The sequence below is a fragment of the Polyergus mexicanus genome, unplaced genomic scaffold (assembly GCF_030449975.1).
Source record: "Polyergus mexicanus isolate NDT 795.1 unplaced genomic scaffold, iyPolMexi1.0 SCAF_25, whole genome shotgun sequence".
NCBI classification, from domain to species: domain Eukaryota; kingdom Metazoa; phylum Arthropoda; class Insecta; order Hymenoptera; family Formicidae; genus Polyergus; species Polyergus mexicanus.
Window position 1 is genome coordinate 1,220,537 of NW_027223345.1, and position 15,404 is coordinate 1,235,940.

Here is a 15,404-nt window from a genome sequence, read left to right on the forward strand (position 1 = left end):
AATATCAAAATATAGAAAGCAATAGAAAGGAATTTTTTTATTACGAAGCATTATTTAATATGAATATACATTATTATTTTCTCACACGTATGTACCCGCATCCACATATGATCTTGTCTCTTAAAACATTCTGCACATTCAAGCGAATAATCGTACATGAGCAATGTGAACATCGCTTGTGGGACAAAATCGCTTTGTGTGTGTGCGTGCGAGCATAGGTACGTGAGTTGTCTAAAGCTGAAAGAAATATCAATTCAGGTATACGATTATCTTTCCTCAGGATTGACTGCACCAATCTTATTCAAATTGGACGCAACCGAAACCTTGCATCCACATTGTATAAGAAAAGTGCCGTTAGATTTTTGATTACGGCTTTCATTCCTGAAGATTTTTAATCGATTGTTTCTGAGACGTAAAACTGCGGATAACCTACTTGATAGAACCGCAGCCCCTGTACATAGGCAAAACTATTGACAAGCCGGAAGAAATTTTTTTATATATTGAACTTGGCGTCGCGACGTTACCGCGTCGCTTGACAGTAACACTGAAATAAAATTCTGATATCTCTTTTCAGAATTACTTGACTTTGTGGAAAATGGAAACTAACAAGCGGTTCAATCCATATGTCAGCGTAGATGCTGAAGAAGAAATAGTTATCTCTGGCATTGCCGGACGATTTCCTAATTCTAACAACATAAAAGAATTTCAGGACAATCTTTTCAATAAAATCGATCTTGGTTCGAGCGATCATCAACGTTGGAACAACTGTAATAAAATTTTTTCTCAAAATTATTTGGGGAAATCCACATATAAAATAATTAATTTACATAAATAAATAAAATTACATATTTAAAATATGTTATTAAGTATAATTTTTTAGTATAATTTATTATTCATGACTTAATAATATGATAATATAATTATCCAAATTATTTTAAATTTTAAGATATCTTCGAGATGCCTCCTCGAATAGGAAAAATGAATAATATACAAAAATTTGACGCAGAATTTTTTAATATATCGGTCGAAGAAGCTCAGATAATTGAGCCTGGATGCAGAATGTTACTTGAGCATACCTATGAAGCGATTATTGATGCGGGTATAAACCCCGTAGAATTACAAGGAACAAATACAAGCGTTATCTCAGCAATATTTACTTGTGATACATCTACAGATTTAGTATACAAAAAATCTCAGGTATGTGGTTCACATTGTTTATTCTCTCAATAACTTAATATCAGAAATTGATAAAACAAATGCGTTTTTAAAAGTATATAATTATATTAATACGTAAGGAAAAATATTTATATGAAAATTGTTTCATAACACACATAATTGTTAATAGATTGCTGGATTACCCATTCTTGGTTGCAATAAAGGCGTGATAGCAAACAGAATTTCTTATTGGCTCGGCGTTACTGGACCATCGTATAATATCGATACTGCATGTAGCTCGAGTCATTCCGCTATGGTGGAAGCTTACAGAATGATTCGATCTGGCATTTGCGAAGCGGCTATTGTCGCTAGTGTCAATTTGTGCGCCCATCCTAATGCAACTTATCAGTTTTTTCGTTTGGGTATGTGAAAAATAATATTATTGTGTTCAGAGTTGTGTGTTGTGTTGTTAAATAGAATAAATATTTATTGATACATTTACATATAAAATAATAATATGTATATAATAATAATGTTTGTTAATTCATGTTTTGTTGAATGTAGCAGTTTTTGTTTTCGAATGATACAATTAATTCGCTTATATATATCCACATTGAATTTTTCAAGCACTTGGTATATTATTAGAGAAACTGGAAACATAATTATATCTTTTATATCTATTGAATATATAAACTATAAACATAAACTGTTAATATTATTTTAGGAGTTTTATCTAATGATGGTTACTGTAAACCTTACGATGAAGAAGGCTCTGGTTACATGCGTAGTGATGCAGCTGTAGTAGTATATCTACAAAAGGCAAAGGATGCAAGAAGAATCTATGCGACCTTTGTCTATGGTAAAACCAACTGCGATGGCTTTAAAAAAGAAGGAATTACCTTTCCATCACTAGATAAGCAAAAAATATTATTGGAAGAATTTTACGAAGAATGTGATATTTCGCCTCTTGAATTATCTTACATAGAGGCTCATGCAACTGGTACTCTAGTTGGCGATCCTGTGGAACTTCGAGCCATCGATGAAGCTATATGCGCTAAAAGACAACTTCCTCTGTTATTGGGTTCAGTGAAGTCAAATATGGGACATTCAGAGCCAGTTAGCGGTCATTGTCAAATTGCAAAGGTGAATTTATAACAAAACAGGGTTAATAATAACAGCAATAGGCTTAGAGTACAAATAATTAAGTAGGAATACTGACAGATAAGAGCTAAGGCGCGGGTATTGGTGTGCAAACTTATTATTGTTAAGTTTTATTAACAAATGTGCATTAACAATGTAGTCGGACTGTTTTTGATCCATTTTTAGCATAGATATAAATATGTAGAAAATAAATTGGAATTTTATAATCCGACATACCCCACATTTGTTGTTGCAGTTAAATTCTAAATTAAAATTAATAACCAGAATGAAAGGCTCACTAAAACCCGCGTAGAATCTGTACAAATTAGTGAACAACGTCTAAACGTCATATGTATATTATTGATTGTTTACAATATAATGACGACGAATGTTGGTACGGACGGCACGATCACAATAACAACGGTCATAAAAATGGTCATAAACACAAGTCAAAAAGTAAATATGCCATAAGAGAAAGGCTAATGCGGCAAATTTACTTAATCTTTAAATTCAATTCAAACTTTAAAATCAAATTCAAATTTAAGTTTCCCGATCAATCAATTCTTGAATTTTTGGCAAGTTTTCCATTATAGAGGAAATACGTACAGATCAGAAAAACAAATCATAAAACGAAGTAAATACGAAAAAAATGGCGAAAAAATGGCAAATGCATTAATTAATTTTAATTAATTTTTTAATTCCATCTAAATTTTTAGAATTTAAATTTAAATTTTCAAATCTATCAACTTTTTATATTCGGCAAAATAAGGTTAATACAACTACATAATATAATATAATGCCACATGTACCACATATTTTTTTTATTTAAATGTTATTTTTGGATAAAGGTTTTAATAGCGATGGAAACTGGTATAATGGCTCCTACTATACATTTTAAACATCCACGTAAAAATATGGCTGCTATCATTGAAGGAAGAATAAATGTAGTCACTGAACCGATAGAATGTAAGGGTGGTTATATCGGTATCAATTCCTTCGGATTTGGCGGTGCTAATTGCCACATATTACTGAAATCAAATCCAACAATTAAAGTCAATAATGGAGGAGACGATAATTTACCTAGACTCGTAGCTATATCTGGATGTACGGAGGAAGCAGTTAAAATTATATTAGAAGACGTAAGTATACATTACAATTTATTTCACAAATAATCTATTCATTCTTATGCTTAGCTTGTATGTTATTACTGTCATTTAAAATTATTTAGAAAATTAAACTTTTTGTTAACAAAAAATCATAAAGAAATAATTTCACGTGTATTGCACGCACAAAAACACAAATACATTAAACAAATTTATGATAATATATTAAATGCATAAAATATATATAAGATAATATATTAAAATAAAAAAAAGTAAGAGAAAAACTATACGATATAATACTTATATGTAGTACTTTAAAATTGCAATCATTTAGTATTATAAAAAAATATGCAAATATTGAATAATGAACGTAAGGAATAAAAAATGTATTATTATAAAATGAAAGGGAGAAAAGATTAATGAGACTGCTTAAATTTATATAAAAAATTTAAAAAAATTATTGTTATAACTTAAATTACATTTAATTAAAGTATATTAATTATTTTAAATTATTAATTCTAATAATAGAATCTAAATGTGAAAGTTGAAGATAAATTCAAGTTTATTTTAAACCGGTAAAAGCGGAGAAAAGAGCAGAGTATTATTAACAGATCTAAGGTATATTGCATCTGTTGAAGCAAACGCATTAATAGTTAATGTAGCCATTATTCAGTTTAAAAATAGAATATTAGTTGTGTGCAAATTTCAAAGATTTATAATTGAAAATAAGATATTTATATATATATATATATACATATGTATCATGATTATAATATACACTGCTCAAAAAAATTATGGCATAGAAAATATTTGCCGAAAATTGACCAACTTTGACTGTCGATCACTTCACGAAAAATTATCTGAAGAATAAATGATTTTTTTTTTAAATGAAGCTTAACGTTTTTTACTTTAAGAATGTATCTCTATTATTTGCTTGCGATGCATCCCTACTTCTGTAATCTGAAGGCATGTTTGGCATACTGAAAATTGCAAAGTTTGACGGAATGCACGAACGTGAAAAATTTTTTAGCCAGGCTTTATTCAATAATAACTCTTTTATTAAGCGTTATAGGAAAAAATGGTACAGGACTTTTCTGCTTAGTTTACTGTGCTTAGTTTACTTAGTGCTGAGTTTACTACCTGCTCACAAATGTTGGCACAATCTTTATCCCAGACATCCTGTATAAATACATAAACTTTTTTTAAATTAACTTTAAGAGTAATCTGAAAGCTACTTGATAGCGCCGCGACCCTTGTACATAGGCAAAACTGATGCCAAGCCGGAAGGAATTTTTTATGTACTTGGCGTCGCGACGTTACCGCGTCGCTTGATTAAGATATAAAATAATTATCGTATACTTACGATTAGTAACGATATCTCTACAGGTACAGAGCCGGCCAATAGATGTAGAATACATCTCTTTGCTACATCATATTCATAGTGACAATATAAAAGGACATTTCTACAGGGGATATATGATTGCTGGATCTAACGTATCCGATAACGCAATAATTGAAATGAAACGCGACGTATGTACGAGAAGACCGATTTGTTTCATATTTTCTGGAATTGGATTTCAGTGTCTTAACATGGGTAAATAAATCACAAAAGTATCACATTACAATGGAATATTCAACAATTATTAATATGCAATATGTTTGCTCGCATTTTTGGAACATTTAACAATTTTTAATTTACACATATATTAACATTCTTAAGTATTTGTTAAAACATGAAACAAAGTTAACAAGTATATAATATATCTCTCTAGTTTGCAAATTTTGTAATTTTATAAGTTACATTTATTAAGTATGATAACTAAATTTTGATTAAACTAAACTAAAATAGTAATAATAGTGTAGGAAAAATTTGTAAAATAAAGATAAACAATTTTTCAAAGATTTTATATATATATGTTTAAATCAATTAGATAAAATTATTATTTAAGACAATGTATTACACAACATTATAAAATAATGTAATTATATACGAATATATTTTTAAAATATTGGTAGGTCGAGCTTTAATGAAGTTTCCAGCATTCATTAAAGCAGTCCAGAATTGCGATAAAATTTTGAGACCTCACGGTATATCGGTGACAGATATTCTAACAAATAAAGACAAAGATATTGTCGATAACATCGTCAATTTATTTGTAGGCCTTATTGGATTACAGGTATAAACGTATATTTATAAATAAAATATATCTTCTATATATGCTGCAGCATTTTTTTGTATTGTCTAATTCTCTAATTTTTTACAAAATGTTTTATATTTGAAGATTAAGATCTTATAAAATACTAAAATTATTTGTAAAATATATAACTAAAATCAGAAAAAGAATCTCTGAAGGAGAGACATCTCTCAAGAAGAGACATTTCTCAAAGAGAGATAATTATATGTATATAATAATATTCAGAATGCTGAATTTATAATATTTTATAATATTATTTAACAGAAAAGTATATTAGAAAGTTGTAATAAAAATTATACGTATTGCAGATCGGAATAGTTGATCTTTTAACAAGCATTGGTATCACTCCTGATATTATAATAGGTCATTCTATTGGCGAGTTGATTTGTGGATATGCCGATGGATGTTTGACAGCTGAAGAAACGATCATGTTGGCATATTATATCGGCTTAGCATTTCTTAACTCAAAAATAATAGATGGCTTAATGGCTGAAATTAATGTCGATTCTAAAATTATGAAAAATATCTGTCCATCGGATATAGATATAGCTTGTTACAATAATTCACGTAATTTTATCGTGAGTGGACCAACGACCTCTGTAAGAACATTCCTCGCTATGTTACAGGTTTGTAAAAACGCTTAAATAATATTAAATAATCTATCTATACACGGAAAAAAAATGTTCGCTACCATAGCTAATTTGCTAAAGAAATTTCTAAACTCTAGCAAAATGGTTTGCTACTGTACCTAATAAATAGGTATCAAGCTAAGATGTTCGCTGTACATATATTGTATTACGTCTGAAATCTAGTTACCACGTGCAGTTTTTAGCTGCGGCAACTAATTATTTTCCGTGTATGCTTATAATTATATGTTTAATTTCAAATAAATGATAAAGTTTATTCCTATTCAGAATGACAATATTCCTGTAAAAGAAATTTCCTTCGGACGTATACCTTTTCATAGTCGTTATGTCGAGCCCGCAAAAGTTAAACTTTTGGAATACTTGAATCAAATACTGCCACAACAAGCGTCTCCAAGCGCAAAGTGGTTGAGCGTGTTGAATGAGTATTATGAATGGTTCGGCGCATCTCCAAAGTCAAGTGTAGCCGAATATTATGCAAACTATTTGCTAGCACCGGTATTATTTTCAGAAACTCTGCGCTTTATTCCAAACGACGCAGTGACGATTGAGATAGCGCCGCACGACATTTTGCAATACATTCTTAATGATTCCTTAGAGACAACAGTGACAAATGTCGCCTTATACAAATTCTCTCACAAACCAAATATTGAATTATTTTTATACGGAATTGGTAAACTTTATAATGCAGGATTGCAGCCGCAAATCGCAAATTTATATCCGGAAGTTAAGTTTCCTGTAAGTCGTGGCACACCGATGATTTCACACCTTATAAGGTAAATTCTACTTAATATAACACAAGATTTTTCAGTCATATTTGCTATAGAAAAATAGTGAAATTTTAAAAGGCAAAAACGCGAACTAATATTTTATATATTGTTTGATTAATGATAATTATTGTAGATGGGATCATTCCAAAGATTGGTATACGTACCGTTATGTCGGACAAGGAACAATTGACAAAGGAGAAATAATTGCTACTATTAATGTAGAGGAAGATTTTATATATATGACTGGACATGTTATTAATGGAAAAAATTTATTACCGGCTACAGGATATCTTTTACTTATATGGAAAATGATCGGCTGGTTAAAGAAGCAACATTATCTCGATATACCAATTATATTTGAAGACGTCAATTTTCTACACTCGACAATATTATCAAAACAAAGTCTAGTCGATTTAACTCTTATGATCCAAACAGGTAAATTGTATAATTAAATTAATCTTGCAAATAAGAAATATACAAGGAAATAAAAAGTTTTTGCATCAAATACAAATGAGAGATAAGATTTTATAAAATATAAATTGAGATAAGATTTGTATCCAATAAATAAGAGCAATCTGTCAATAGTGTCACCGCATATTTGAACTGGAAATGCAATATTAGCACTAACTGCGTTTACAAGAAATTGATATCGATATTTTTACAGATAGTGGCAAATTCGAGATAATCGAAGGAAGCAATGCTGTCGTTACTGGAACAGTACGAATTCCAATTAATTTCGAAGACGAGAAAATATGTACTACATTTATTGATCGAAATGATAATGATGAAGAGAAGATGAGTACGAAAGATATCTATAAAGAATTGAAGCTTCGCGGTTATCAATATACTGGCGAATTTCGTGGATTAAAAAGCGCGTCAATTAGGGGAAAGAATGGTCATATTGTCTGGACTGACAACTGGGTAACATTTATTGACAACATGTTACAGTTGATGATTTTAGGACTGGATTCGAGAAGTCTCTTCGTACCAACAAGAATTCGTAAAGTAGTAATCGACCCAGAATCTCATATGAAAAAAATTGAGAAGCTTCCAAATGAAGAAAATCGTATGTTTACAGTAATATAAATAAGCACAATATTTAGCCCAATATCATTTTTCGAAAAATATATGTATAAATTCTCGCTATTGTGTCATATTGCAGAAATCCTTGTACAAAATTATAAGCATTTAGATGCTTTGATATCCGGAGGAATTGAAGTAAGCGGCGTCGTGGCTACAGCTATATCTCGCCAACAAAGAGCGATTCATCCTATTCTTGAAGAATACAAGTTTGTTGCTCATCGGGATCTAGATGTAATGTCTTTAGAGGATATAACAAGAATGTCGGTGCATATTGCACTCGAGTGTTACAATATGATAAATGTAAAAATCATCGAATTTGTGGAGAATAGCGATCAAGTGATGCCGGAGGATTTAAATTGTTTATTTGTGAATAAAGTTCTAGATGATTTACCGCAAATTCAATCCGATATCAAACTGGTAGCAACACACGAGCGGTTCAAAGATATCGCTTTGCCTGATAATATTTCCACAATAGAATTCGATAAACTGACGAAAAATGAAAATTGTTTGATGATTCTAGGTTTCGGAATTTTAACAAAAAATAAAAACAAATTATATGAACAATTATTATCTGTCATGATGCCAAAGGGATTTCTTCTAACATTCGAAGAATTCAATGCTATCTACGACTACTCATGTCTTGATAAGTATGGGTTAAAAGTAATTTTGGAGAAACGCACCAACGATAAGACAATTATATTATTAAGGAAAATACACGATATTAATAAGAGGAATCTACAGATTGTGCATGTAAACAATTATGAATTCTCATGGATAGACAGACTTAAATCATTCATGGACGGAGAAAATGAAACTACGAGAATTATAGTCGTCGCAGAAGGGGACTTCGAATGCGGACTAATCGGCCTTGTGAATTGTTTGCGAAAAGAACCGGGCGGTAAAATGATTAGAGGTGTATTCATTCAAGATAGAGATGCGCCTACTTTTTCATTGCGAGAATCGTTGTACATAAGGCAACTACAGCTGGATTTACCCATCAATGTTATACGATCTGGTAGCATTTGGGGTTCTTACAGGCATTTTCCATTACCATTACTACAACCAAAACTCGTACAGAGTGCTTATGTTTCTCAAATGGTACGTCAGAAAGATTCAGTACATAAAAAAAATTGCAATAATGCTTTGTGATATTTTTATTTATAATGATTGAGTAATGATTTAATGTAATTTTAATAGGATTAAAATAATGATTATATTTATTTATTTTAGGTGCCAGGTAATCTCAGCACTTTTTGTTGGGTGCAAAACAGAATATCTTTGATCAACAATGACGAAGAAAATCTGATAAGAAAAGTCTATGCGTCTATCAATTTTAAAGATATCATGATAGCTAGTGGTAGGCTCGTTTCGACTTCTGTCGAACGAAATAATAGCATTTTAATCGGAATGGAATTTGTTGGTTTTAATAAAAATGGACAAAGAATAATGGGATTGTGTTCAAATGGGTAAGATAGTCATACGCACAGATGTCAATTAATATATTTTTTATAAACTGTTTAACATATTTTTGTTTATTTAAATTAAAGAAACTATTAATGAAGTAAAAAAAAAATTGAAAAAATTGTTATATCTTGCAAGTTTCTTTGTATTACTTTACTACAATACATACAGAATGTTTAAGATAAAAAAGATTTTTTAAATGTAATTTTAATATAATAAATAATAGAAATGACTATTTTTAGTGGATTCGCAAATATTTGTAAAGCTGATAAATATCTCAGTTGGATCATACCTGATGAGTGGACGATGGAAGACGCCGCCACGGTTCCTTGCGTATATAGCACATGCTATTATGCTTTGTATTTGAGAGGTAAAATGAAGAAAGGCGACAAAGTGTTAATTCATTCTGGTACGGGAGGCGTTGGTCAAGCAGCAATTCACCTTGCACTTTACGAAGGTTGCGAAGTGTTTACAACGGTTGGGAATATGAAGAAACGACACTTTATAAGGGAAACATTTCCTTCTATTTCCGAGGATCGTATCGGAAACTCTCAAGACACGAGTTTTGAACAAATGATTATGCAGAAGACGGAGGGTCGCGGAGTAGATATCGTATTGAATTCTTTAGCTGAAGAAAAACTGCAAGCATCCATCCGTTGCTTAGCAAAAAGTGGTCGTTTCCTCGAAATTGGAAAGTTTGATATGATTTCCAATAATCCTTTAGAAATATTTGCATTCTCAAAAGGCATTAGTTTCCACAGTATAATATTGGACAATTCTTTTTGTGCCAGACCAGAAAGTAAGATGATATTGTCGAATAAACTAGTAGAAGGTTTAAAGCAAGGAGCTATCAAACCATTGTGCAGAAAAGTCTTTGAAAGAGATGAAATAGAAGCTGCGTTTAGATATATGGCTGCTGGAAAGCATATTGGCAAGGTATGATCATTTTTTGGTATATGTACAATAGAGAGTAACTAGAATTGAAATATTAAATTCACAAAAAATATGATATATATATATATATATATATACATATTCCATAAACAAAAAATAAAGACAGTTTTTATTAATATTTAATATGAAAAACAACATACAGAGAACAAAAACTGTCTACCCTTTTTTTGAGAATTTACAAAAAATAACGAACATACACTTAAGGATAAATATCCTAATAAATTAGTATTATTTGCAGATAATGATAAAAATTCATAAAGAAGATGAACTCTTGGATGCACCTATACTCGCACATCCCCGGTACTACTGCCTGGAACATAAATGCTATATCGTTTTAGGTGGTCTAGGTGGTTTTGGTCTAGAATTAATTGATTGGTTGATTTTACGTGGTGCAAAAAATCTTGTAGTGACATCGCGAACTGGAATAAGGAACGGGTATCAGCGATCAAGAGTAACATTATGGCAATCTTACGGTATAAATGTACAAATCGTTACAGCTATTGATACTTCGAGATATAAAGACTGCGAATCTATATTAAAATTTGCCGAAGAACAAGGTCCTGTGGATGCTATATTCAATCTCGCAGTAGTGTTGAAAGATGGCATATTCAAGAATCAGTCCCCGCAAACATTCGAAGAGTCTTTCGTGTCAAAGGCATGGACGACGAAAAAGATGGACGAATTATCGAGAACAATATGCACTCAGCTTCAACATTTTGTCGTTTTTTCTTCCGTTTCATGCGGAAGAGGTAACGCAGGCCAAACAAATTACGGAATGGCAAATTCCGTAATGGAAAGAATTTGTGAAAGAAGAATGAAGGAAGGTTTACATAGTTTGGCTATACAGTGGGGTGCAATTGGTGAAGTTGGGCTTGTCGCAGATATGCAAGAAAATGACGAAGAACTTGTTATTGGAGGTACATTGCAACAAACAATATCCTCTTGTTTGGACACATTAGAAATATTTTTACTACAAGATCGGCCAATCGTAAGCAGCATGGTTGTTGCTGAGAAAAAAAATTCTAACCAAGCAATGAATCCACTTGAAGCGGTTGCAAATATTATGGGTGAGTTTGTAAACAACTGTAATATAAAAAATTTGTGACGAAACATTTATAGAAAAAAAATTTTTATTCAATAATGTTATTAAAAATATATTATATTGATATAACAAAGTGCATTAAAGAATATACAAGAAATGTAGGCTTCAATAGTTGTTAAGATAAAATAATGTTTGTTTAAAATTATATCAAAATATATAATTTTTAAAATAGGATTAACAAATATAAACATAGTTGCGCCAAACGTGATACTGGCTGAGCTAGGCATGGATTCAATGATGGCGGTAGAAATTAAACAGACATTGGCGAGAGAATTTGATATTTTATTGACAGAACAAGATATTCGAAATCTCACTTTTGCTGGACTTCGAAAAATGACAACCGAGCAAGACAAGATGTACGATGCTACTGAAGCTGCTACAAATAATTTGGACAGTTTCGAATTATTAACACGAAAACTTAAGGATTCTGATTTCAGTCCAGATAATTATGTAGAACTTGATACAAAAAGGGAAGTTACTGAAAACATAATATTTCTTATACCAGGACTCGACGGATCTGCAAGGGTATATAAATTGATAGAATCGGAAATTAAATCTTTGGCGATATGTTTGCAACACGGTGCACTTAATATGCCGGACGTTACTTTTTCAATAATGAAATCAGCAGCATATCTTCTGCCTGTATGTAATTATAAGATAATCTATTTGAAATCATTACTTAAATTGCTGTGTATTTAAATGATAATATTTGATTATACACACGCTCTCACTTTTTCTTTATATACTATTTTATATATGCTTATGTTTATTTTTTTAGTACATAATGGAGAAAATGGAAGATCGAAAAGAATTTTTAATAGTGGGTTATTCATTTGGATCCTTAATTGCTATTGAGTTAGCAAGATTATTAGAAGCTAAGAATTTCGTTGGACGGTTATTACTTATAGATGGAGCTCCTGATTGGTTAAAATTTTTGGTTGAATTTCATAATTATACTTCGCAACAAGAACCACAAAATGCCATTCTACTTAATCTCATGAAAATGTATTTCGAATCTGACAATGAAATGGTAAGTCAATTATTGAGACCAAATTATGATTTTTTACTACGAAAACGGTTTACGTAATAGTGTTTATATACGATTAATATATATGAAAATGTATAAAAAATTATTTATTAAAATATTTAAATATTCTGAATGCCTTATGCACTTTTATATGATAAAATATCTTTTATAAGGTAATATCTTATTTACATATAATACAAATTATAGAAGCTTTGAAGGACTCGTTTAAATGGTTTTCAATGAGTAAGAAAGAATGATAATAATGATAGTATATAAGAATTATATAATATTTACAATGATTGAAATATAATGTCTATTTTTTGAGCACATGTGTAAAATGGATATCAAATTGAAACAATAATCCTTGACTACAAATTATGGCTAATAATTAAAAGATAAAATAATTTGACTTACGTTGTTCAAAACAGAAAAAGTAATTAAGTAATAAGAATATGAACATGTAGTTTGTCCGAAATGTGAAAATATAGTCTCAATTTTAAGTGTAGATTATCATTTTATTAGTATTTATATAAAATACAATATATTATTTACAGTCTGCGTTAGAGCTGAATAAGTGCAGTACATGGGAGGAAAAATTAGAATTATTTACAGCTCATTTTCCGGAGAAGACCAATGTATTAAGTGTTGAAAATCAAAAATTCTTATTTACAACAATTTACGATCATCTATTGGCTATAGAAGATTATGATATATCTTTCTTGCCACCTTTAAAATCATCTATAATACTGTTAAAACCTACACTTATGCCTATTACTTTTCCTGAAGAGGATTATGGTTTACATAAGGTAAACTTTTGATTAAAGAGTACACAAACATATTTCGTCATTTTTAAGATATTTTTTACAAGAGAAATTATCTTTAGGTTACTGAAGGTGCAGTGAAAATACATTACGTACAAGGTTCTCATATTACAATGATGGACAAAGTGGCACCATTTATTAACGAAGAATTCTAAAATAAATAGCTTTGTATCAATATTAAATTATCACTTAAAGAATATTATTGGAAGAATTATATAATCAAATATGTTTCTATTAAAAAAATATATAATATTTGTAGAAATGTGAATACGTGTAAAAGTATTTGACAAAATAAAAGTTAGATGTATATATATTTGTTTATATGAATATGCTGTTTGTCCGATAATAACTGTACCACGGGTACCACTGTACAGCGGGTTTGAGGACGAGTAGGGAAGTTTTCTATCATTTTGCCATAATTAATGAGAAATTAATTTAAAAAAATTGACTAATCCGTGCGAGTATATGTACGCTAAGTTTTAGCTATCACCGGCGCACGGATTAAAATTAATATTAATCGGAAGATAAATCGTTAAAATATCCAATCAATATTCATTAACTTTCGTCCCAGTAATGGAGGAGTTGGCCATTCTATCAACAGCAGTGATGCGGCTGAATATATCATGACGATTGAGAGATCTTGGTTGTACGGTTTTTGCGGTTAATCGATTAACAAGGGAACCTCGCAAACTCGGAAATTCTGATTTTGCTGAAACTTTACAGACATGTAGGGGGGGGGGGTCAATAGATAAATTTAGAAATTTTTGGTTGCTACCCAAAAACTGTTCTAATAGGTGAAAGCACCCCTCATATATAGAGCGGCTTTTTGCTTTTCTCCATATATCTCAAAAACTATTTAAGATATCAAAAAGTGTTCTATACAAAAGTTTTATAGTAAAAGCAGCTCTATTTAACTCCATTAATAAACATTTGAAAACATTATTTTTTTAAAAGATTTCTGAAAAAATTTTCGTTTTAAATTATTTTTTAAAATTTTTGTTAATGTGGTTAAATAAAATTGTTTTTACCATAAAACTTTCGTGTAAAACATTTTTTGATATCTCAAATAGTTTTCGAAATATATCGAGAAAAGCAAAAAGCCGCTTTACTTTTACCCCTTAGAACCGTTTTTGGGCAACAACTGGAAATTTTTAAATTCATCTATTGACCCCCTACATGTCTGTAAAGTTTCATCAAAAACAGAATTTTCGAGTTCGCGAGATTTCCTTGTAAAAATTTGCGATACCTATTTTCCGATTAATTTTAATTTTAATTGCGCTGATGATGATTAAAAGATTAGCCGAAACGTCCGCTCTACCCTAATTTATATTACATTAAGTTGTTTTTACAATAAACTTTTATGCACCCTTAATATTGCGCTCTTATTGCTATTATATCCCATTTTTAATAGATTTTTATATTAAGAGTCTTATTCTTATATTTAATAAAGAAATGTGGTTATACACTTTTCTTCTGAATAGCATTTCTGGATAATTCAATCAGGTAATCAGTTTACATTACTTTTTATACATTATATCCAAATAGTATTTATTTATGATAAAAAAATTATTATAGATATTTAAAAATTTAGAATTTCAGATATCTTTGTCTATACGATTACATCTCCAATACATTTAATACCTTAAATATGTATTACTTTTAAGATGTCTAAAAATATATTTCTTAATAATACATTTTCTTCCTTTTATTACTTTTTTTAAGCAGCGTGAATACATAACATAATCGAAATACAGTCGAAATCTGCTATCATATCTATAAACTTTTTTATTTAATATTTTATACATTAAATATGTTCAATCATATGTTAATACTAATATAAAAATATACAGAATTTTAATAGAGAAATGTCTATTATTAAGGAAAATTATTTGCTTGGACACATTCTATCTTAAGTATACACAAATTGTTTAATAAATTTGGTAAAAATG

The 15,404-nt window shown here is 30.0% G+C and overlaps 1 protein-coding gene across 1 annotated transcript; it reads left to right on the forward strand.

Annotated features, from left to right (window-relative positions):
• Positions 1–517: 517 nt before the first annotated feature.
• LOC138943203 (fatty acid synthase-like) lies at positions 518–13,813 on the forward strand. The gene is made up of 19 exons (XM_070313797.1): positions 518–767; positions 947–1,197; positions 1,346–1,577; positions 1,880–2,298; positions 3,144–3,434; positions 4,785–4,992; positions 5,415–5,575; positions 5,902–6,219; positions 6,508–7,013; positions 7,141–7,442; positions 7,672–8,073; positions 8,170–9,188; positions 9,321–9,556; positions 9,794–10,487; positions 10,744–11,572; positions 11,780–12,249; positions 12,386–12,637; positions 13,189–13,440; positions 13,518–13,813. The coding sequence occupies exons 1-19, from the start codon at positions 596–598 to the stop codon at positions 13,608–13,610; spliced, it is 7,107 nt and encodes a 2,368-aa protein (XP_070169898.1). The 5' UTR covers positions 518–595; the 3' UTR covers positions 13,611–13,813.
• The last annotated feature ends 1,591 nt before the right edge of the window (positions 13,814–15,404 follow it).